The 22953-nt window shown below is 47.7% G+C and overlaps 1 protein-coding gene across 2 annotated transcripts in view; it reads left to right on the forward strand.

The window, feature by feature from the left end:
• The window catches only part of USP32 (ubiquitin specific peptidase 32), a 941828-nt gene that overhangs the window by 652458 nt on the left and 266417 nt on the right, over positions 1–22953 (forward strand). For both annotated transcript variants that reach the window (XM_069226537.1, XM_069226538.1), the window contains exon 15: positions 4544–4684. In XM_069226537.1, the coding sequence (XP_069082638.1) occupies positions 4544–4684 (141 nt within the window). The remainder of the gene's footprint in view (positions 1–4543; positions 4685–22953) is intronic.

Below are 22953 nucleotides of genomic sequence, written 5' to 3' on the forward strand. Positions count from 1 at the left end.
GTCAGACCCAGTATTTATCACCCAGCAGCTGCCCCCAGACTCGGTAGTGGTCAACGCAGCGAGGAAGAGGGCCAACTTCCAGTAATCTGGAGATGCACCCCCTCCAGATAAGGAGAGTAAAAAGTTTGATGCGGCAGGAAAGAGGGTAGCGTCACAAGCAGCCAATCAGTGGCTCATAGCGAACTCTCAAGCCCTCTTCGCAAGGTATGACAGAGCTCATTGGGACGAGATGAGCGACATCATTCAACATCTCCCCAAAGAATACCAAAAAAGAGCTCAGCAAGTGGTAGAGGAGGGACAGGCAATAACTAATAATCAAATAAGATCTGCATTAGATTCAGCCGATACTGCCCCAAGAACAGTGAACACTGCAGTGACAATTAGACGCCATGCATGGCTTCGATCCTCAGGTTTTAAACCGGACATTCAACAGGCGGTCCTCAACATGCCATTCAACCAGCAACAGCTATTTTGCACACAAGTGGACACAGCCATAGAAAAGATGAAAAAGGATACTGATACAGCCAAAGCGATGGGAGCGCTTTACTCACCCCAATACAGAGAGCCATTTAGAAAACTGCAGTATAGGGGGGGTTTCAGGCCACAGCCATCAGAACCGCCCACCTCACAGACAAAGCCCTCATACCAATCACAGTATCAGAGAGGGGGGTTTTCGAGGGTCCTTCAGGGGGCAATTTCCAAAATCCAGGGGAAAATTCCAACCTACAAAACAAGCCACTAACACCAAGCAGTGGCTTTGCCATCACCTTCCCCCAACACACATCCCCTGTGGGAGGAAGACTGGAAATGTTCCACAATCAATGGCCAAACATAACAACGGACACATGGGTACTATCAATTATCCAACATGGTTACTGCATAGAATTCACACATTATCCTCCAGATATTCCCCCTAAAACGCCCAAACTATCGTCGCAACATCTAACAATGTTACAAACAGAGGTGCAGGCACTATTAACAAAACAAGCCCTAGAACTAGTACATTATCAACAAAAAGGAACAGGGGTCTATTCCCTGTACTTCCTTATTCCCAAAAAGGACAAAACACTAAGGCCAATATTAGATCTCAGGACTCTCAACCTATACATCAAATCAGAACACTTTCACATGGTGACTCTACAAGATGTAGTCCCATTACTAAAACAGGGGGAATACATGTCAACACTGGATTTAAAAGATGCGTATTTTCACATACCCATCCATCCATCTCACAGAAAATACCTCAGGTTTGTTATACAAGGAAAACATTACCAATTCAAGGTGTTACCCTTCGGGATAACAACAGCCCCCAGAGTATTTACAAAATGCCTTGCCGTAGTAGCAGCATACATAAGGAGACAACACATGCATGTATTCCCATAGCTTGACGATTGGCTAATAAAGGCCAACACTCAGGGGCAGTGTCAAAATCACACACGTTACGTAATAGATACCCTACACACACTAGGGTTTTCAATAAATTACTAAAAATCACACTTGCAACCATCCCAAATTCAGCAATACTTGGGAGCTACACTCAACACTCAAAAAGCGATTGCAAGTCCAAGCCCACAAAGGGAACAATCATTCCACACCATGGTACCAAAAATACAACCATATCAGCATTACACAGTCAGATTTGTGATGAAACTCCTAGGCATGATGGCATCATGCATCGCAATTGTCCCAAATGCACGGTTACACATGCGGCCCTTACAGCATTGCCTTGCAAAACAATGGTCGCAGGCACAGGGTCATCTCCAAGATCTAGTGTTGATAGACCGCCAAACACACTATTCGCTTCAGTGGTCGAACCCCATAAATTTAAACAAAGGGCGGCCTTTTCAAGACCCTCTGCCTCACGCCATTCTCACAACAGATGCATCAATGATTGGGTGGGGAGCACACCTCAACAATCACAGTATACAAGGACAGTGGGACAACAAGCAAAAACAGCTACACATAAATCACTTAGGCTGCTAGCAGTCTTTCTAGCACTAAAAGCTTTTCAACCTCTTCTGGCTCACAAACACATTCTTGTCAAAACAGACAATATGACAACAATGTACTACTTAAACAGGGCAGAACACACTCATCACAACTTTGCCTCCTAGCACAAAAAATTTGGCATTGGGCAATTCACAACAATATTTGCCTAATAGCTCAATACATTCCAGGGATTCACAATCAATTGGCGGACAATCTCAATCGGGATCACCAGCAAACTCACAAGTGCGAAATACATCCCCAGGTACTACAAAAATACTTTTGCCAGTGGGGGACAACAGACACAGATCTGTTCGCCACAAACCAAAGCACAAAATGCCAAAACTTCGTGTCCAGGTACCCACACCCTCAGTCCAAGGGCAATGCTCTATGGATCAATTGGTCAGGGATATTTGCTTACGCTTTTCCCCGTCTCCCACTCATTCCTTTTCTAGTCAACAAACTGCATCAAAACAAACTCAAACTAATACTTATAGCACCAACGTGGGCACGCCAACCTTGGTACACCACACTGTTGGGCCTTTCAGTAGTACCTCACGTCAAGCTTCCAAACAGACCAGATCTGTTAACGCAACACAAACAACAGATCAGACACCCCAATCCAGCAATGCTCAATCTAGCAATCTGGCTCCTGAAGTCTTAGAGTTTGGCTATCTAAATCTTCCAAACGAGTGTATGGAAGTCTTTAAACAGGCAAGAAAACCTACCACCAGGCATTGTTATGCTAACAAATGGAAAATTGTCTTCTACTGCCAAGCAAAATACATCACACCGTTGGATGCGTCCATACAAGACATCGTAGGTTATTTACTACACCTACAAAAAGCAACTCTAGCCTTTTCATCCATCAAAATACACCTCACTGCAATTTTGGTTTATTTGCAAATTAAACACACAAAATGCCTATTTAGAATACCAGTCATTAAAGCCTTCATGGAAGGACTAAAACGGATCATACCTCCAAGAACTCCACCAGTACCCTCGTGGAATCTTAATATTGCACTTACACGACTCATGGGTCCACCTTTTGAACCCATGCATTCTTGTCAGATCCAATTCTTAACTTGGAAAGTGGCATTTCTAGTAGCAATCACTTCATTACGAAGAGTTAGTGAAATACAGGCTTTCATTATTGAGGAACCCTTTATACAAGTACACAAACATAAAGTTGTTCTCCGCACAAATCCAAAGTTTCTACCAAAAGTCATGTCACCGTTTCATTTAAACCAAACAGTGGAACTCCCAGTCTTCTTCCCACAGCCAGACTCAGTGGCTGAAAGAGCACTGCATACATTAGATATAAAAAGAGCTCTAATGTACTATATGGACAGAACAAAACCATTTCGTAAAACTAAACAGTTGTTCGTCGCATTCCAGAAACCCCATACTGGTAACCCTATATCCAAACAAGGCATAGCCAGATGGATAGTGAAATGTATACAAACTTGTTACCTAAAAGCTAAAAGAGAACTACTCATTACACCAAAGGCACACTCCACTAGAAAGAAAGGAGCAACAATGGCCTTTCTAGGTAACATACGAATGACAGAGATTTGTAAGGCAGCCACTTGGTCCACACCTCATACTTTTACCAAACACTACTGTGTAGATGTGTTAGCAACACAACAAACCACAGTAGGACAGGCTGTACTAAGAACATTATTTCAAACAACTTCAACTCCTACAGGCTAACCACCGCTTTGGGGAGGATTACTGCTTTGTAGTCTATGCACAGCATGTGTATCTGCAGCTACACATGCCACTGAATGGAAAATGTCACTTACCCAGTCAGTGTACATCTGTTCGTGACATGTTCCGCTGCAGATTCACATGCGCCCTCCCACCTCCCCGGGAGCATGTAGCTGTTAAAGTTGCAATTAGAAATTGTACATATGTAAATAAACATTCCTTTACCTCAACTTTGTACATACATCTCTACTCCATTGCTTGCACATCTTTACTATTCTTACTCTATCACTCCTACCTTACCCTCTGCGGGAAAACAATCTAACATGGAGTCGATGCCCATGCGCAATGGAGCAGAAAGGGAGGAGTCACTCAGTCCCGTGACTCAAAAAGACTTATTCGAAGAAAAACAACTTGTAACACTCCGAGCCCAACACTAGATGACAGGAACAGTGCACAACATGTGAATCTGCAGCGGAACATGCCACAAACAGATGTACACTGGGTAAGTGACATTTTCCATATACACACACAAAACAATAGGTCTGAACAGAGTCTCAACGGCGCAGTCTGGTGCTGGTGATGGAGGAGACCACCCTTGAAGTAATTTTGCATCCAAAAAGATTCACCACACTCCAAAAGAGCACAATATAACGTCTTTATTCAGAACTTCAGCAACCGCCAACGTGTTTCAACTCCTTGAGAGTTTTGCTATATGGTCTTTATATATATGTAGACATGCACACACACTTTTCTCTCCTTCAGTGCATGTATATACACACATATTAGATTGGGGGAAACTGTTATATGTGTTCATACCAATCTGTGTGCTTTGTTTTATTTTGATTAGGCCACATCATTAACACTGGAAGGTGGAAGATTGAAACGAACACCCCTGTTAGTTCGAGGGAGAGATTATGAAATTGTACCAGAACCTGTATGGCGAGCACTTTACCACTGGTATGGGGCAAACCTTTCCCTACCACGGCCAGTAAGTATTGATTGTCTTTTTTCATTAACCTTTTTAACTCTTTGTACACACTTGTGATATTTCATCATTAATTTTTTTGAGGATTTTAAATAATCCTACCGAAAACATCTATCTGTCCATCCATCCATCCCTTTCTCTCTCCCTTCCTCCCTCCCTAGTGCACCCTTCAGTAGAGTTTCTCCTTTCAATTAGAAAGCTCATTGGCAAAGGCACTAAAACTGGGCATGAAATGTACATTATCATCTAAACAGAAACATTTATAGTAGATTTGTGGTAATGACTATCGAATTAAAGCAAAGCTGGGAAATCCATAGGAACGTTTTTCTTTACCTGCTAAAAATATTGGCCTAGATTATTGAGCTATAGAGAGTTTTAATAAAATGGATATTAACCTTCTTTTCTGCAGAAATGTAACTGGGGAGAAAATTATAAATTGTGTAACACAAATGTTGCGTTCCTGTAAGGAAATGCCTCCTTGGCATAGTTACCCCCTGACTTTTTGCCTTTGCTGATGCCAAGTTATGATTTGAAAGTGTGTTGAGGCCTGCTAACCAGTGTTCCTTCCCTAAACTGTACCTTTGTCTCCACAATTGGCACAACCCTGGCACCCAGGTAAACCCCTTGTAACTGGTACCCCTGGTACCAAGGGCCCTGATGCCAGGGAAGGTCTCTAAGGGCTGCAGCATGTCTTATGCCACCCTAGGGACCCCTCACTCAGCACAGACACACTGAAATGACTAAGTCGACATGACACTCCCCTCAGGGTACCATGCCAACCTCACACTGCCTGTGGCATAGGTAAGTCACCCCTCTAGCAGGCCTTACAGCCCTAAGGCAGGGTGCACTATACCACAGGTGAGGGCATGGGTGCATGAGCACTATGCCCCTACAGTGTCTAAGCAAAACCTTAGACATTGTAAGTGCAGGGTAGCCATAAGAGTATATGGTCTGGGAGTATGTCAAACACGAACTCCACAGCACCATAATGGCTACACTGAAAACTGTGAAGTTTGGTATCAAACTTCTCAGCACAATAAATGCACACTGATGCCAGTGTGTACTTTATTGTAATAATACACCCAGAGGGCATCTTAGAGAAGCCGCCTGAAAACCAACCCGACTGTTTTTGCCAGCCTGCCACATACCAGACATGTTGCTGGCCACATAGGGAAATTGCCTTTGTCACTCTGTGGCCAGTAACAAAGCCTGTACTGGGTGGAGGTGCTTCACACCTCCCCCTGCAGGAACTGTAACACCTGGCGGTGAGCCTCAAAGACTCACCCCCTTTGTTACAGCGCCACAGGGCATCCCAGCTAGTGGAGATGCCCAACCCTCTGGCCAATGCCCCCACTTTTGGCGCCAAGGCTGGAGGAGATAATGAGAAAAACAAGGAGGAGTCACTGGCCAGTCAGGACAACCTCTAAGGTGTCTTGAGCTGAGGTGACTCTGACTTTTAGAAATCCTCCATCTTGCAGATGGAGGATTCCCCCAATAGGGTTAGGGATGTGCCCCCCTCCCCACAGGGAGGAGGCACAAAGAGGGTGTAGCCACCCTCAGGGCTAGTAGCCATTGGCTACTATCCTCCCAGACCTAAACACACCCCTAAATCGAGTATTTTGGGGTCCACAGAACCAAGGAAGATAGATTCCTGCAACCTGAAGACGAAGAAGAACTGCTGACCTGAAGCCCTGCAGAGAAGACCGAGACACCAACTGCTTTGGCCCCAGCCTTACCGGCCTGTCTCCCTACTTCAAGAAAAACTGCAACAGCAACGCATCCCCCTGGGTCCAGCGACCTCTGAAGCCTCAGAGGACTACCCTGCATCTAAAAGGACCAAGAAACTCCAGAGGACAGTCCCCTGTTCAACAAAACTTCAACTTTGCAACAAAGAAGCAACTTTTAAAGACCACACGTTTCCTGCCGGAAGTGTGAGACTTTCACTCTGCACCGACGCCCCCGGCTCGACCTGCGGAAAACTAACACAACAGGGAGGACTCCCCGGCGACTGCGAGCCCGTGAGTAGCCAGAGTTGAATCCCCTGAGCCCCCGCAGTGACGCCTGCAGAGGGAATCCAGAGGCCCCCCCTGACCGCGACTGCCTGTTTCAAGGAACCCGACGCCTGGAAAACACACTGCACCCGCAGCCCCCAGGACCTGAAGGAACCAAACTCCAGTGCAGGAGCGACCCCCAGGCGACCCTCTTCCTAGCCCAGGTGGTGGCTACCCTGAGGAGTCCCCCCCCCGTGCCTGCCTGCCTGCATTTCTGAAGAGACCCCCGGGTATCCCCATTGAAACCTATTGAAAACCCAATGCCTGTTTGCACTCTGCACCCGGCCGCCCCTGTGCTGCTGAGGGTGTACTTTCTGTGCCTGCTTGTGTCCCCCCCTGGTGCCCTACAAAACCCCCGTGGTCTGCCCTCCGAAGTCGAGGGTACTTACCTGCTGGCAGACTGGAACCGGGCACCCTTATTTCCATTGAAGCCTATGTGTTTTGGGCACCACTTTGACCTCTGCACCTGACCAGCCCTGAGCTGCTGGTGTGGGAACTTTGGGATTGCCTTGAACCCCCAACGGTGGGCTACCTTGGACCCAACTTTGAAGCCTGTAAGTGTTTTACTTATCTGTGAACTTAACATTTACTTACCTCCCCCAGGAACTGTTGATTTTTGCACTGTGTCCACTTTTAAAATAGCTTATTGCCATTTTTGCCAAAAGTGTACATGCTATTGTGATTATTCAAAGTTCCTAAGATACCGGAGTGAAATACCTTTCATTTAAAGTATTGTTTGTAAATCTTGAACCTGTGGTTCCTAAAATAAACTAAGAAAATATATTTTTCTATATGAAAACCTGTTGGCCTGGAGTAAGTCTTTGAGTGTGTGTTCCTCATTTATTGCCGGTGTGTGTACAACAAATGCTTAACACTACCCTCTGATAAGCCTACTGCTCGGCCACACTACCACAAAATAGAGCATTAGAATTATCTCTTTTTGCCACTATCTTACCTCTAAGGGGAACCCTTGGACTCTCTGCACACTATTTCTTACTTTGAAATAGTATATACAGAGCCAACTTCCTACAGTTCCCATTTAGCGTTCTACAGGAGCTTTTCTCCCTAATACAGTATAACTGCCAAACAGAATAACTCAAAACTTTGCATGAAGAAGTCAAAAACCTGACTTCTCTCTCAAGGGAGATTGATCCCCAGACAGCAAAATCATCAAGGGCAGAGAGACAAAGTAAAACCACAGCTGATACTTCTTTGGAGGTAGAGGCCCCAATCTATAACAGCCTTCAAGGGAATGTTTTCCTATGTGCTCACCGCCAACAGTAAAATGAAGCAATCTGATGATGCATGCCCTAGCAAAGATTTACTAGAAGAATAGAGAAACTTGCTGTATATATCTGGACTCTGTGACAAAATTAGATAGATCAGTTTGAGAGTAACAGCATTAGATGCGTGACCATAGTCTTGAAATAAGATGCCTCTGAATTTGAAAACTCAGAATATGAATGCAAACTTCGACTAAAACACATAATGGCGTGCTTTGCCTTCTAATGGATGTAATACTGAGTATGATTTTTGCAGACACCTTTCATATCTAAGGAAAAATCTCAAATTGAATCTCATTATATTATGCTATGTTCACTAACATCTGTATGAACAGAAAAAGGTAAAATCCCATATGATGTTCACATCAACAATTGCAAGAGATTTAAATAAATTCAAAAACAATTAAATTTAATGAAATACAACGGGGGGTTTGACATTGGCTCACTGTTATTACTGGGTAAGACAAAACCTGAAAAATAGCAAATTCCATAGTTATGATACAACCCCCGATAGAGACCGGTAGTGATAAAGATTGAAATATGATATATATACACTTTTAAGATAAATTGTTCCCGAACTTCTTGTTTTCCCAAATTTATGTAATTTTTTTAAGTTACGGAGACAAATGCATTACAATTAATTATGTGACATTGATACTTTTAAACATTGTCATTAGAAACCATGCATGTCATGTGGTATTATAATTAGTAAAATTATTAGCAAACACCATTCTCTCTTTCCTAACACAGAAAATAAAAAGCAGGTATTTTTCACCAAATATTCCCCAGGTTTAATTTCATAAAGATATCGCTTTATCCAATGATGAGGCTTCGAAGATGAACTAGGTTGGCACTTACCTGATCTCTATGGTATCGTGGACATTTATCTTGGGCCCACTCTGACAAGCAGAATCCTTTAAGTAGGGAAATGCAAAGAATACTTAAAAAAAAAAAAAAAGATTCTGTATATTCTGTTGTGCACCATTACTGATGGTATTTCCATTGCGTAAGTGAACCTCAACTTCCCCTCCAAATACCCAGGAGGATGGTGTTAATTTCCATTAATGTGCAATGCTGAGAGCCTTGCATCTAAGAGCATATGAGTAAGAAGTTTCCCACACGAAGGACAGGTACTCTAAATTGTGTCCTGTATCTAAAGACTCCAAATGTCTTGTCTCAAGTCGATCTGTGTTATTGTTCTGATTTGAGATAACATCTCCCTCCAAAAGGTCTGCCTCATTGCATGAACTCCACATGTGTGTCATTCTGCCCCTTCCCCTCACCCCTGCCATTATGTTCAGGAGGGGTGCCGGACATTGTATGGAGTCTTATGGTTGTCAGATACCATTTCATCAAGACTTTATATACATTTTTCAGTGATAGTTGGACCTTATTCAGTTTCCCATACTGTTGGATATGAAGGCTTTTAAGAATATTGTAGGTTGTCCAAGAGTCTATATACCTTTGTGTGATGTCTTGTGTAACAGTTTGGCTTCTGGGAATTGCATTTCTCCTTTCCCACTGTCCTGCCCAATGGACTAATTGTTTATATCTAGGTTATGGATGGGCATAACTCGTATAATTTGCTGTGGCGTAATTACTCCAAGTTACAGAAAAATCACAAAAAATTAGGCATAATTATGCAAATAGTGTAACCCATCATTTAGTGCTATTTTCTTAGTGCAGTAGTCACCAATGATGCATTTTGCTCTAAGAAAATAGCAGGGGGGAGGTATGAAGCACCTCTACCCAGTGCAGCCTTTGTTTCTAGCCACAGAGAGCACAAAGACTCTCACCCAATGTGGTCAGAAGCTCATCTAGAACTGGCAGGCTGCCACAGACCGATCAGTCCTGCACTAGAAGTTTGGCTAAAATACAGGGGGCATCTAAGATGCCCTCTCAGTGCATTTTTCAATAAATCCAACACTGGCATCAGTGTGGGTTTATTGTGCTGAAAGGTTTGATACCAGACTTCTCAGACTTCAGTGGAGCCACCATGGATCTGTGGAGTTAGTAATGGCAAACTCCCAGCCTCTGTACTTAATATGGTCACACTGCACTTACAATGTCTAAGAATGGACTTAGCAACATCACAAAACAAAATAAAATGATGGACGGAGTGTTGAAACTTTTCAAACACTCACCCCCCAGTCACAGATCTGGGTTTAATCCATCGTTATTTTGCTCGCCACGTCACCCCAGTTTGGACCCAGCCATATGCAAATCAGTCTTGACCCTGTTCCCCATGGGAACAGTCCAGCCCGAACTGCTAGGCCAGGTCCTCCCTGGACAGGAAACAAGCATCCTGGGACCGGTTTCAGGATATCACCCTTCATCAGCCAGGCTAGCTTGAATCCAGTGGTGCAGCGAGCAAGGGACCCACTGTCCAGTGATCCAACTGTCTAAATTAAGAGGAGGTAAGTCCTTGCCTCCCCTCTCTAGACAGTTATCCTGAGCACCGCGTGAACTGCAGCTGCTAGGGCTTCTGTGCACTTTTGAAAGGAATCCTTCGTGCACAGCCTAGCCCAGGTCCCCAGCACTCCGTCCTGCATTGCTCAACTCCCTGAGTTGACCTCTGGCTTCGTGGGACCCTCTTTTGTAGTGTTTAGACGACCGCCGTGCTCAGTCTTCTTGAACCCGTGTTCAAGGACTTCTGCGGGTGCTGCCTTCTTGTGCGTGGGCTCAGGGTCCCCTCTGTCTCCTCTCCCAAGGGGCGACATCCTGGTCCTTCCTGGGCCCGGGCAGCACCCTTTTTCTTCATCCGCTACCTTTGCAACTAGGAAGGCTTGTTTGCGGTCTTTCTTCAAGGAAACAACGCTGCATCCTCCAGCACTCCATGGGACATCTTCTGCACAGAGAAGAAGTTCCTAGCACCTTTCGTTGTTGCAGAATCTTTAGCTTCTTCCATCCGGAAGCAGCCATTTTGCACCTTCATCCCGGGTTTAGTGGGCTCCTGCCCCCCTGGACACTTTCACGACTCTTGGCCTTGGTCCCCTTCCTTTGCAGGTCTTCAGGTCCAGGAATCCGTCTTCAGTGCTTTGCAGTTTGTTGTGGTCTTTGCAGAATCCTCTATCACGAGTCTAGTGTGTTTCTGGGGAAGTAGTATCACTTTACTCCTACTTTTCAAAGTCTTGGGGTGGGGTATCTTGGGCAACCTTAGTGTTTTCTTACACTCCCAGTGACCCTCTACACACTACACTAGCCTAGGGGTCCATTCATGGTTTGCATTCCACTTTCAGAGTATATGGTTTGTATTGCCCCTAAGCCTATTGCATCCTATTGTATTCTGCAGTGTTTACACAATTTTTTTTAACTGTTTACTTACCTGATTTTGGTTTGTGTGTATATTTTGTGTATTTTACTTACCTTCTGAGGGAGTATATCCTCTGAGATATTTTTTGGCACATTGTCACTAAAATAAAGTACCTTTATTTTTAGTAACTCTGAGTATTGTGTTGTGCTCTGCTATAGCTACCTCTAACAGCCTAAGCTGCTGGAACACTACTAATCTACTAATAAGGAATACCTGGACCTGGCACAATGTGTAAGTACCATCAGGTACCCACTATAAGCCAGGCCAGCCTCCTACAGTTGTGTTCCTATCGTACTGAATATGGCTAGATGCGAGGTTGCTCGCTGTTCCAAGAAGAGACTGTTTGCCAAGAAGGTTCGGAGGGCAGAATAAAAGCTACAATTTTAGACTCTTGAATTTTTAACTTTGCAAGGAGAAGTTCAAGATGCTCTCCCTGGCTCACATTTTTCTGGCACTTGAAATGGAAGGTTGGACATTGTCCCGCAACTTGCAGGGTAATTCCACAGACCAATACTGAAGTCGCACAGCAGGGGCCCCTCACTGCCAGTGTTCACTCTTCCCATTTGGATTAACAGCTGCATCTTGGGTCTTCACCATACTGATGGTGGTGGTTGCGGCTCATCTCAGAAGGTTACAAATCAACTTATTTCTGTACCTGGTTAGCTTGCTAATCAAGGGCTGCTCGCCACAAATGGTGTCAAAATGCTTGCTAGAAACGGCATCCCTGCCTTTTAATTTGAACTTTTCCATCAAAGTTTCCAAGTCTCAGCTAAAGCACTGTCAGTGGCTACCATTCATTGTTACAGTGCTGGACATGTCTGATTGTTTTTTCCCTTTTTCGGAGGATCTGGGACATTCAGGATAAAATTCTGATTTTTTGGAAGGAAGCTTAGGTTCCAGTCTGAAGGTTCTTTACTTGCTAGGCCTGTTAGCTTACTGCCTAGCCCTAGTCACATATGCATGCTGGCACATCAGGGCTCTCCAAAGGTGCCTTTAATTGTAGTGTCTCCAGCATGAGAGAGATCTGTTGGACTCCATTATAATATCCTGGGATACTGCAGCTGACCTTAGCTGGCAGTCTGTGGATGACCACCTTTCTCAAGGGATGTCCTTTCAACCTCATCTGCCACTAACCACAGTAGTAGCAGATGTCACCACGCTCATGGGTGTGAAGGGAAGAGCACATCTACAGGAACTGGGGATGAGAGGACATTAAACTCCAGAAGAAGAAGTTCTTTACATCAACCGATTCGAACTGCTGGCAATTCACCTAGCCCCGAAGACATTCCTCTCTTCCCTACCAAGTCGGTCCATCCAGATCTTGACCGACAATACAACCGCAAAGTGGTATATCTAATAGAGACTTCTAGTTGCAGATTCCTTACCTTAGAATTTCCCATAAGTGTCAGTCTGAATCTGAAGATTTTTTTTCGAGCAGCACCCTCGTTGGCGTCGTGGTGGCCGGATATGATGCCGCGGGTCATACATAGGCACCACCCCGACGCACTGACGTCAGTTCTTTTCTTTCCACCCAGCCTACGTGATGTGGAGAGAGTTACCCTTACAGTTGCTTTTTCACTGGCCTGTTGACTTTTTGTCGAACATTTTTTACTTCTGGCACATCAAAATATCATCTCCTAAGACTGGCGTCCAGCCCAGCGACTCCTGCCACTGCATGATGTCTGTGACGGATCCGCACCTAGTGTGTTTGTTGTGCTTGGAGCACGACCATGCCCCAAAGTTGTGCTCCGACTACCAGTCCATGAACCTGAAGGCTATGAGGGAGCGGTCCCTAAAGCTGTTCGTGGCCCGCCATCCGTCTCCTCATCGCTCCCGGTATCGGTCGAGAGGAAGGTCCCAAGACCGCTTGCGAAGCCATTACCACTCCTCATCCCACTCCAGATCATCGTGTCATTCAGGTAAGCATATGAAGAAGTCAAAGAAGCACAAGCATTCTTTGACTTCACCCCATCGGTCGGACGACGCAACATGGGAGAAGGATCACCCTCACTCTAGGCCTCCGTCTTCAGAGCCTGTTTCTTTTTTGCCTCATCGTCTTCCCCAAGTTTCTGGGAGCCAGACCCCCCCCTGCCTGACTTAATGAATTTTATGAGGCCATGCGCCTCATTCTCGGCAGTCCAGCCCTGTTGGGGAGCCTTTGGGCCCAGTGGGATTGGAGGGGGCCCCTTTGGATTTCAGACCTTGGCTCCGAGGGGCACCCAGGGATCTGCATCCGGACCGGCATCCGTCGTACCCTTGTAATCTCTGACGATGGTTCCAGCGTCGCTGCTTCTGACGTCACCTGGACCCGTTGGTGGCATCGATCTAATAGTCATTGCCGACTGCAACATGGAGTCGGAGTGGCGTCACTCAATGCTGATTCCAACTTCGGCAGGGACATCGGTCCCTAGATCGGATCCTGGCCCTTATTCTTATGGGGACAAATTCAGCAAGAGTATGGAGGGGTCGCTGGACCCTTTAGAATTCCAATTGGAAGACCCTATGGACTGGACTGAGAAACTGGGTCATTCAGTGCTCTGGATACCTTCCTGTGATGTTGGTATGCTTTCTCTCCCTTTGGCTACGTAGGAGGGGGTATCCTACTCCATGGTGGTGTGGAGAACGGCTGAGGTCTTTGGCCTCGAGTTGCTTTTGGTGGCTGTCAGGACCAATCTTCTGACTGTGGTACTTCAGCCTGGGGCTTCCACATCAGAGCCCCATTTTGCCCTTCAGTGAAGCCCTCACGGATGTCCTGCAGGGGACCTGGTCCAAACCCAGCACAGGGGCTCCTGTTAATAGGACAACAGCCCGCAGCCATAGACCTGCGCCTAACGACCCGGCTTTCCTGACCCAACACCCCACCTCTGAAAGCTTGGTCATCTAAGCCTCAACGTCCCATGGTGCATTCTCTTCCGCTTCCCTGGATATTGAATCAAAGAGGCTGGACCACCTGTAGGAAGTTGGCTCTGTATGTACTATTTCAATGTAAGAAATAGCATGCACAGAGTCCAAGGGTTCCCCTCAGAGGTAAGATAGTGGCAAAAAGAGATAATACTAATGCTCTATTTTGTGGTAGTGTGGTCGAGCAGTAGGCTTATCAGAGGGTAGTGTTAAACATTTGTTGTACACACACAGGCAATAAATGAGGAACACACACTCAAAGACAATTCCAGGCCAATAGGTTTTTGTATAGAAAAATATATTTTCAAGATTCAAGATTTACAAACTATACTTTAAACGAAAGGTATTTCACTCAGGTATCTTAGGAACTTTGAATCATAACAATAGCATGTACAGTTTTGGCAAAAATTACAATAAGCCATTTTAGAAATGGACAGTGCAAAAATCAACAGTTCCTGGGGGAGGTAAGTATTTGTTAGGTTCACAGGTAAGTAAAGCACTTACAAGGTTCAAAGTTGGGTCCAAGGTAGCCCACCATTGGGGGTTCAAGGCAACCCCAAAGTTACCACACCAGCAGCTCAGGGCCGGTCAGGTGCAGAGGTCAAAGTGGTGCCCAAAACACATAGGCTTCAATGGAAATAGGGATACCCTGTTTGCAGTCTGCCAGCAGGTAAGTACCCGTGTCTTCGGAGGGCAGACCAGGGGGATTTTGTAGGGCACCGGGGGGACACAAGCAGGCACAGAAAGAACACCCTCAGCGGCACAGGGGCATCCGGGTGCAGTGTGCAAACAGGTGTCGGGTTGCAATAGGATTCAAAGGGAGACCCAGGGGTCTCTTCAGCAATGCAGGCAGGCACGGGGGCTCCTCAGGGTAGCCACCACCTGGGATAGGGAGAGGGCCACCTGGGGGTCACTCCTGCACTGGAGTTCGGTTCTTTCAAGCCCTGGGGGCTGCGGGTGCAGTGTCTTTACCAGGCGTCAGGTTCCTTGAAGCAGGCAATCGCGGTCAGGGGGAGCCTCTGGATTCCCTCTGCAGGCGTCGCTGTGAGGGCCAGGGGGGGTCAACTCTGGCTACTCACGGGCTCGCAGTCGCCGGGGAGTCCTCCCCGTAGAGTTAGTTTTACGCAGGTCGAGCCGGGGGCGTTGGGTGCAGAGTGGAAAGTTTCACACTTCCGGCGGGAAATGTGTGGTCTTTAAAAGTTGCTTCTTTGTTGCAAAGTTGCAGTTTTTGTGGAATAGGGCCGCTGTCCTCGAGTTTCTTGGTCCTTTTAGATGCAGGGTAGTCCTCTGAGGCTTCAGAGGTCACTGGACCCTGGGGGACGCGTCGCTGTTGCAGTTTATCTTGAAGTGGGGAGACAGGCCGGTAGGGCTGGGGCCAAAGCAGTTGGTGTCTCCGTCTTCTCTGCAGGGCTTCAGGTCAGCAATCCTTCTTCGTTTTCAGGTTGCAGGAATCTAGTTTCCTAGGTTCTGGGGAGCCCCTAAATAATGAATTTAGGGGTGTGTTTAGGTCTGGGAGGGCAGTAGCCAATGGCTACTGTCCTTGAGGGTGGCTACACCCTCTTTGTGCCTCCTCCCTGAGGGGAGGGGGGCAAATCCCTATTCCTATTGGGGGAATCCTCCAAAATCAAGATGGAGGATTTCTAAAGGCAGGGGTCACCTCAGCTCAGGACACCTTAGGGGCTGTCCTGACTGGTGGGTGACTCCTCTTTGTTTTCCTCATTATCTCTCCTGGACTTGCCGCCAAAAGTGGGGCCTGTGTCCAGGGGGTGGGCATCTCCACTAGCTCAAGTGCCCGGGGGCATTGTAACACAAAGCCTGAGCCTTTGAGGCTCACTGCTAGGTGTTACAGTTCCTGCAGGGGGAGGTGTGAAGCACCTCCACCCAGAGCAGGCTTTTGTTTCTGTCCTCAGAGGGCACAAAGGCCCTCACCACATGGGGTCAGAAACTCGTCTCTCAGCAGCAGGCTGGCACAGACCAGTCAGTCCTGCACTGAACAATTGGGTAAAATACAGGGGGCATCTCTAAGATGCCCTCTGTGTGCATTTTTTTAATATATGCAACACTGGCATCAGTGTGGGTTTATTATTCTGAGAAGTTTGGTACCAAACTTCCCAGTATTCAATGTAGCCATTATGGAGCTGTGGAGTTCGTTTTTGACAAACTCCCAGACCATATGCTTAATATGGTCACACTGTACTTACAATGTCTAAGAATAGACTTAGACACTGTAGGGGCATATTGCTCATGCAGCTATGCCCTCACCTGTGGTATTGTGCACCCTGCCTTAGGGCTGTAAGGCCTGCTAGAGGGGTGACTTACCTATGCCACAGAAAGTATTTTGTGTGAATGGCATCCTGAGGGGGATGCCATGTCGACTTTGCCTTTTCTCCCCACCAACACACACAATCTGCAATGGCAGTATGCATGTGTTAGGTGAGGGGTCCCTTAGGGTGGCACAACCTATGCTGCAGCCCTTAGGGACCTTCCCTGGTCACAGTGCCCTTGGTACCACTGGTACCTTTTACAAGGGACTTATCTGTGTGCCAGGGGTGTGCCAATTGTGGAAACAATGGTACATTTTAGGTGAAAGAACACTGGTGCTGGGTCCTGGTTAGCAGGGTCCCAGCACACTTCTCAGTCAAGTCAGCATCAGTATCAGGCAAAAAGTGGGGGGTAACTGCAACAGGGAGCCATTTCCTTACACCACCTTAGTAGGAATTTGTTTTCTTACTTAAGCTGGCATTGTGGTCCGTGACCACTGTATGACTTTTGGGCCGTTACACCTATACTTTATGAAACAGGGTCACACAAATGCTGCCAAGGGTCCTGAAGGAGGCCTGGGCCATTCTCTCCCAGGCTGTTATTGATGGAAGAGACACAGCTAAGTTCACAATCAGATGTGGGCTGAATACGACAGATACTCTGGGCAGATCGGTTGTTTCAAATGTGGCACTGAGGCACCACACCTGGTTTCAGTCATCTGGCTTTTCAGGGGATGTCCAGTCTTCTCTGATGAACATGCCCTTCGATGGTACCCGTCGTTTTGGGGATAAAGCAGACTCTGCTCTGGAGCGCTTTAAGGAGTCCTGGGCTACAACATGGTCCCTTGGCCTCTCTGCTGCCATTTGCACTTCTCAGTCTGCTTTTCACATCTTTTGTGGCCACAGACATGGTATCCAGCGTTCACGTGGATCTGGGAGCCAGCAGTCTAGGCACCCTCCAGCCTATTGCAGCCTCCAAACTTTTCTAGTCTGGTTTTCCCCCACCAGGGGCCAGTCTCGGCAGTAGGATTCTCCATCACCTGTCCCTCTGAAATACCAGACAGGTGGGTTTTGCAACCAGTCCGAAGGGGCTACTCCCTCCCCTTGAAGATTACCCCTCCTGCCATACCACCATCCTACGCACTGATGTGAGAGGATCAGCTGGCACTTCTCCGCGAGGAGCTTACTGCTTTCTTGGTCAAGGGAACCATAGAGCGGGTCCCTGTGCCAGACGTAGGTCGAGGTTGTTATTCCTGCAACTTTCTGGTGCCCAAAAAGGACAAAGGCTTACGCCCTACCCTCGACCTCCGGTCCCTCAATCTCTTTCTCAGTTAGGAGAGGTGCAAAATGCTCACTCTAGCTCAGGTCTTATCTGCCCTCGACCCAGGAAACTGGATGGTAGCGTTGGACTTGCAGGACTCTTACTTCCATATTAGCATCCTGCCTGCCCACAGAAGTTACTTGCAGTACGTGGTAGGTCACAAGCACTTTCAATTCACAGTGCAGACCCTTTGGCCTTACTAGCGCCCCTTGAGTGTTCACCTAAGTGATGGCAGTGATCACAGCTCATCAGCGCAGGTTAGGGGTTTCAGTCTTCCTCTCTCTCAACAACTAGCTGCTAAAGGTGGGCTAGCCCCAGGCTGCCGCTTTCCACCTCCAGACTACGGCAGACCTCCTGCATTCACTGGGGTTCACTATAAACAAACCAAAGTCACACCTGACTCCCTCTCAGATGCTCCCTTTCATCTGAGCTGTTCTGGACACAGAGCAATTTCGGGCCTATCCTCCAGAGTGGCGAGTCCACGATATTCAGGCTATGATACTGATGTTCAGTGAGAATGACTCATGGCCTCCTGCATCCTGCTGGTGACACATGCCAAATGGCATATGCGGGCTCTGCAGTGGGACCTGAAGTTTCAGTGGGCGCAGCATCAGGGGAATCTCTCCAACATGGTCCGATCTCAGATGGAACTGTGCCAGATCTGCAGTGGTGGCTTTTAAACAGCGATTGGGTCAGAGGCATTCCATTCCCCAACCAGATGTGACTGTAGTGACTGATGCCTCACTCCTGGGATGGGACAGTAACATGGGAGAGGCGGAGATCAGAGGCGTCTGGTCTCTGGCGGAGTCCGAGCACCATATCAACTTTTGGGGCTTAGGGCGATGAGACTGGCATTGAAGGCATTCCCTCTCTCGCTCAAAGGGAAAGTGGTGCAGGATTTCACAGACAGCACCACCACCGTGTGGTCCTGCAACAAACAAGGTGGGGTGGTGTTGTGGGCTCTTTGTCAGGAGGCTCACCACCTCTGGAAATTGCTATAACATCAGGACAAATCCCTGGTAGTTCAACATCTGGCAGGCCCTCTGAACGTCAGAGCAGACAAACTCAGCCATCAATGCCTGGTTAATCATGAATGGTGTCTCCATCTGGAGGTGGCGCCTGGTCTCTTTCAGCAGTGGGGAGAGCCTTGGTGAGATCTGTTTGCCTCCACAGACAACACGCAATGTCTGCTGTTTTGCGTGTTGGAGTTTCCAAGGCGGCCCTCCCTTGACCACACTTTTTGTCTCGAGTGGAATTCAGGCGTCCTTTCCACCAATATCGCTTCTGCCCAGAGTTCTGACGAAAGATCAAGAATGACCGAGCCCAAGTCAATCTTGTGGCTCCAGACTGGGCGCGAAGAATATGGTATCCTGAGCTATTGAACATGGCCATCGATCCTTTGATCAGACTGCCCCTTTGGGAGGCTTTTCTGTCACAGCAGCAGGGAACGGTTCTCCACCCGAACCTGTCCAGTCTTGGCCTTCTTGTGTGGACATTGAGCTGTGACAATTGACAGCTTTTGACCTTCCGACAGAAGTCTGCAACGTTATCTTGGCAAACAGGCATCCCTCCACCAAAATGGTATAGGCCTGTTGTTGGAACAAATTTGGGGCAAGTCTGTCTAACCCCTCTCTGCCCCTCTTTCTGAGGTTCTTTTGTTGATTCTTTCTTATGCCAAGCAGGGCTCTGCTCTGGGCACCCTAAAGGTTTGTCTGCCATCTCTGCTTTTTCCGATTGCCTGACCAACCCTCCTTGTTTAAATCTTCCATTGTTGGACAATTTCTTAAGGGTCTTACCAATCTCTTTTCTATTTCCCAATCATAATGTCCAAATGGGATTTGAACTTGGTTCTTACCCATCTAATGTGCGCTCCCTTTGAGCCGCTCCACAACTGCCCACTTTGCCTGTTTACTCTGAAAACAGTCTTCGTCGTAGCTATCACCTCTGCCTGCAGAGTGAGTGAGCCGCAGGCTCTTTCTCCGAATCCACCTTTCATTTCTATCTACCCTGACAAGGTGGTGCTTTGTACTAGGGCTTCTTTTCTCCCTAAAGTGGTCACTCCCTTTCATGTAAACCAATCAATCACCTTGCCTACTTTTTATGCACCCCCACATCCTTCTAAGGAAGAGGAGAGACTCCACTGTCTGGACCCAAAAAGAGCATTGGCGTTCTATCTTGATCGTACAAAAGAGTTCTCGGTGGATGATCAACACTTTGTAGGTTATGTGGGTGCAAGGAAAGGTCGGGCAGTGCAGCAGAGAACCATCTCTAGATGGGTAATCCTCTACAATGTGCTAGGCATTGGCTAAAAAGCAACCCCCAGAGGGCTTGTATGCTCATTCTACCAGAGCAACAGCTGCAACCACTGTGTTAGCACGTGGAGTTCCAGTCCTGGACATCTGCCAGGCAGCATTGTGGGTGTCCTTGCACACATTTACTAAACACTACTGCCTGGACAGTCCGGTCCGAAGGGACGGATACTTTGCCCGTTCGGTCCTGCAGGACTTCCTAGTATGATCTTGGTTCGCAGACCCTCCTCTGGGGATGGTATTGCTTGGGTATCTATTGTAAGGTAAGGAATATACAACTAGAAGTCTCTATCAGATGAACAAGTTACTTACCTTTTGTCATGATTTATGTGGTAGAGATGTATTCTAGTTGCAGATTCCTTACCGTCCCATCCATCCTCCCCACTCTGTGAACTGATTTCTAGGGACAGGGACTTCACGTTCAGTGCCTAGATCTGCGCTACAGAGTCAGTGTTCTTCATGGCTCTGCGCTTCTGGCCTGGAAAGTTGTGAAAAGAAACTGACATCAGTGTGCCAGGATGGTGCCTTTATACAACCCGCAACATCATAACTGGTGACCATGATGCCAATGACCGATGCGGAGTCGACCGACACCACCTAAAGGCGCACAAGGGTACTGCTCGAAGTAAAATCTCTGAATCCAGACTGACGATTGGGGGAAATTCCAAGATAAGTAATCTGCAACTAGAATATTTTTCTCGACCAGAAAAATCGTTAATGAAAGTAAGTAGCTTGTTCATCAACAAGCAGGTAGGAGTGGTGTAGGAAAATACCTCTGTTGGCATGGTTACCCCCTAACTTTTTGCCTTTTGTTGATGCTAGTTATGATTGAAAGTGTGCTGGGACCCTGCTAACCAGGCCCCAGCACCACTGTTCTTTCCCTAAACTGTACCTTTGTCTCCAAAATTGGCACAGCCCTGGCACACAGATAAGTCCCTTGTAAATGGTGCACCTGGTACCAAGGGCCCCTTGACCAGGGAAGGTCTCGAAGGGCTGCAGCGTGTATTATGCCACCCTGGGGACCCCTCACTCAGCACATGCACACTGCCTCACAGCTTGTGTGTGCTGGTAGGGAGAAAAAGACCAAGTCGACATGGCACTCCCCTCAGAGTGCCATGCCCACAACCCACTGCCTGTGGCATAGGTAAGTCACCCCTCTAGCAGGCCTTACAGCCCTAAGGCAGGGCACACTATACCACAGATGAGGGCATAGTTGCATGAGCACTATGCCCCTACAGTGTCTAAGCCAATTCCTAGACATTGTAAGTGCAGGTTAGCCATAAAGAGTATATGGTCTGGAAGTTTGTCAAACACGAACTCCACAGTTCTATAATGGCTACACTGAATACTGGGAAGTTTGGTATCAACTTCTCAGCACAATAAATCCACACTGATGCCAGTGTGGGATTTATTGAGCAATGCACACAGAGGGCATATTAGAGATACCCCCTGTATACCAGTCCAACTACTAGTGCTAGGCTGACCAGTTTCTGCCAGCCTGTCACATCCAGATGGGTTTCTGGCCACATGGGGTGAGTGCCTTTGTCACTCTGTGGCCAGGAACAAAGCCTGTACTGGGTGGAGGGGCTTCACACCTCCCCCTGCAGGAATTGTAACAAGCCTCAAAGGCTCAAGCCTGGTGTTACAGCGCCCCAGGGCACTCCGGCTAGTGAAGATGTCCGCCCCTCGGACACAGCCCCCACTTTTGGCGGCAAGTCAGGGGTAGATAATGAGAATAACAAGGAGGAGTCACCCTCCAGCCAGGACAGCCCCTAAGGTGTCCTGAGCCGAGGTGACCCCTGCCTTAGGAAATCCTCCATCTTGCTTTGGAGGATTCCCCCCAATAGGATTAGGGATGTGCCCCCTCCCCACAGGGAGGAGGCACAAAGAGGGTGTAGCCGCCCTCCAAGACAGTAGCCATTGGCTACTGCCCCCAGACCTAAATCCTCCCCTAAATTGAGTATTTAGGGGTGACCCTGAACCCAGGAAACCAGATTCTTGACGACCTACAAGAAGAAGAAGGACTGCTGACCTGAAAGCCCCGCAGAGACGACAGAGACGACAACTGACTTGGTCCCTACATGCCTTTCTCCAGACTCAAAGAACCTGCACAGCGACTCATCCAGCGGGACCAGCGACCTCTGAGGATTCAGATGACTGCCCTGCAACCAAAGGACCAAGAAATTCCTGTGGACAGCAGATCTGTCCAAAACAGCAACAAAGAAACAATCTTTCAAGGGACTCCAGCCTCACTCTGGAAGCGTGAGTCCCCAACACTCTGCACCCGACGCACCTGGCTCGTGTCCAGAAGAACCAACACTGCAGAGAGGACCCCCACGTGACTCCAATGACGTGGACACCCTGAGACGACCTCCCTGCACCCCCTACAGCGATGCCTGCAGAGAGAATCCAGAGGCTCCCCCTGACCGCGACTGCCGGGTAACAAAAGAACCCGACGCCCAGAAGAAGCACTGCACCCGCAACCCCCAGGACCAAGAGAAACCAACTACTGGTGCAAGAGTGACCAGCAGGTGGCCCTCATCCTTGCCCAGTCGGTGGCTGGCCCGAGAAGCCCCCGTGTGCCCTGCGTGCATCGCCAGAGTGACCCCCGGCTCTCTCCATCGATTTCTACCTAAAACCCGACTCCTACTTCACACACTGCACCCGGTCACCCCAGTGCCGCTGAGGTTGTATTTTGTGTGCCTGTTGTGACCCCCACGGTGCTCTACAAAACCCCCCTGGTCTGCTCCCCAAGGATGCAGGTACTTACCTGCTAGCAGACTGGAACCGGAGCACCCCTGGTCTCCATAGGCGCCTATCCTATTTGGGCCCA

Source organism: Pleurodeles waltl, chromosome 3_2 (genome assembly GCF_031143425.1).
Source record: "Pleurodeles waltl isolate 20211129_DDA chromosome 3_2, aPleWal1.hap1.20221129, whole genome shotgun sequence".
NCBI lineage: Eukaryota > Metazoa > Chordata > Amphibia > Caudata > Salamandridae > Pleurodeles > Pleurodeles waltl.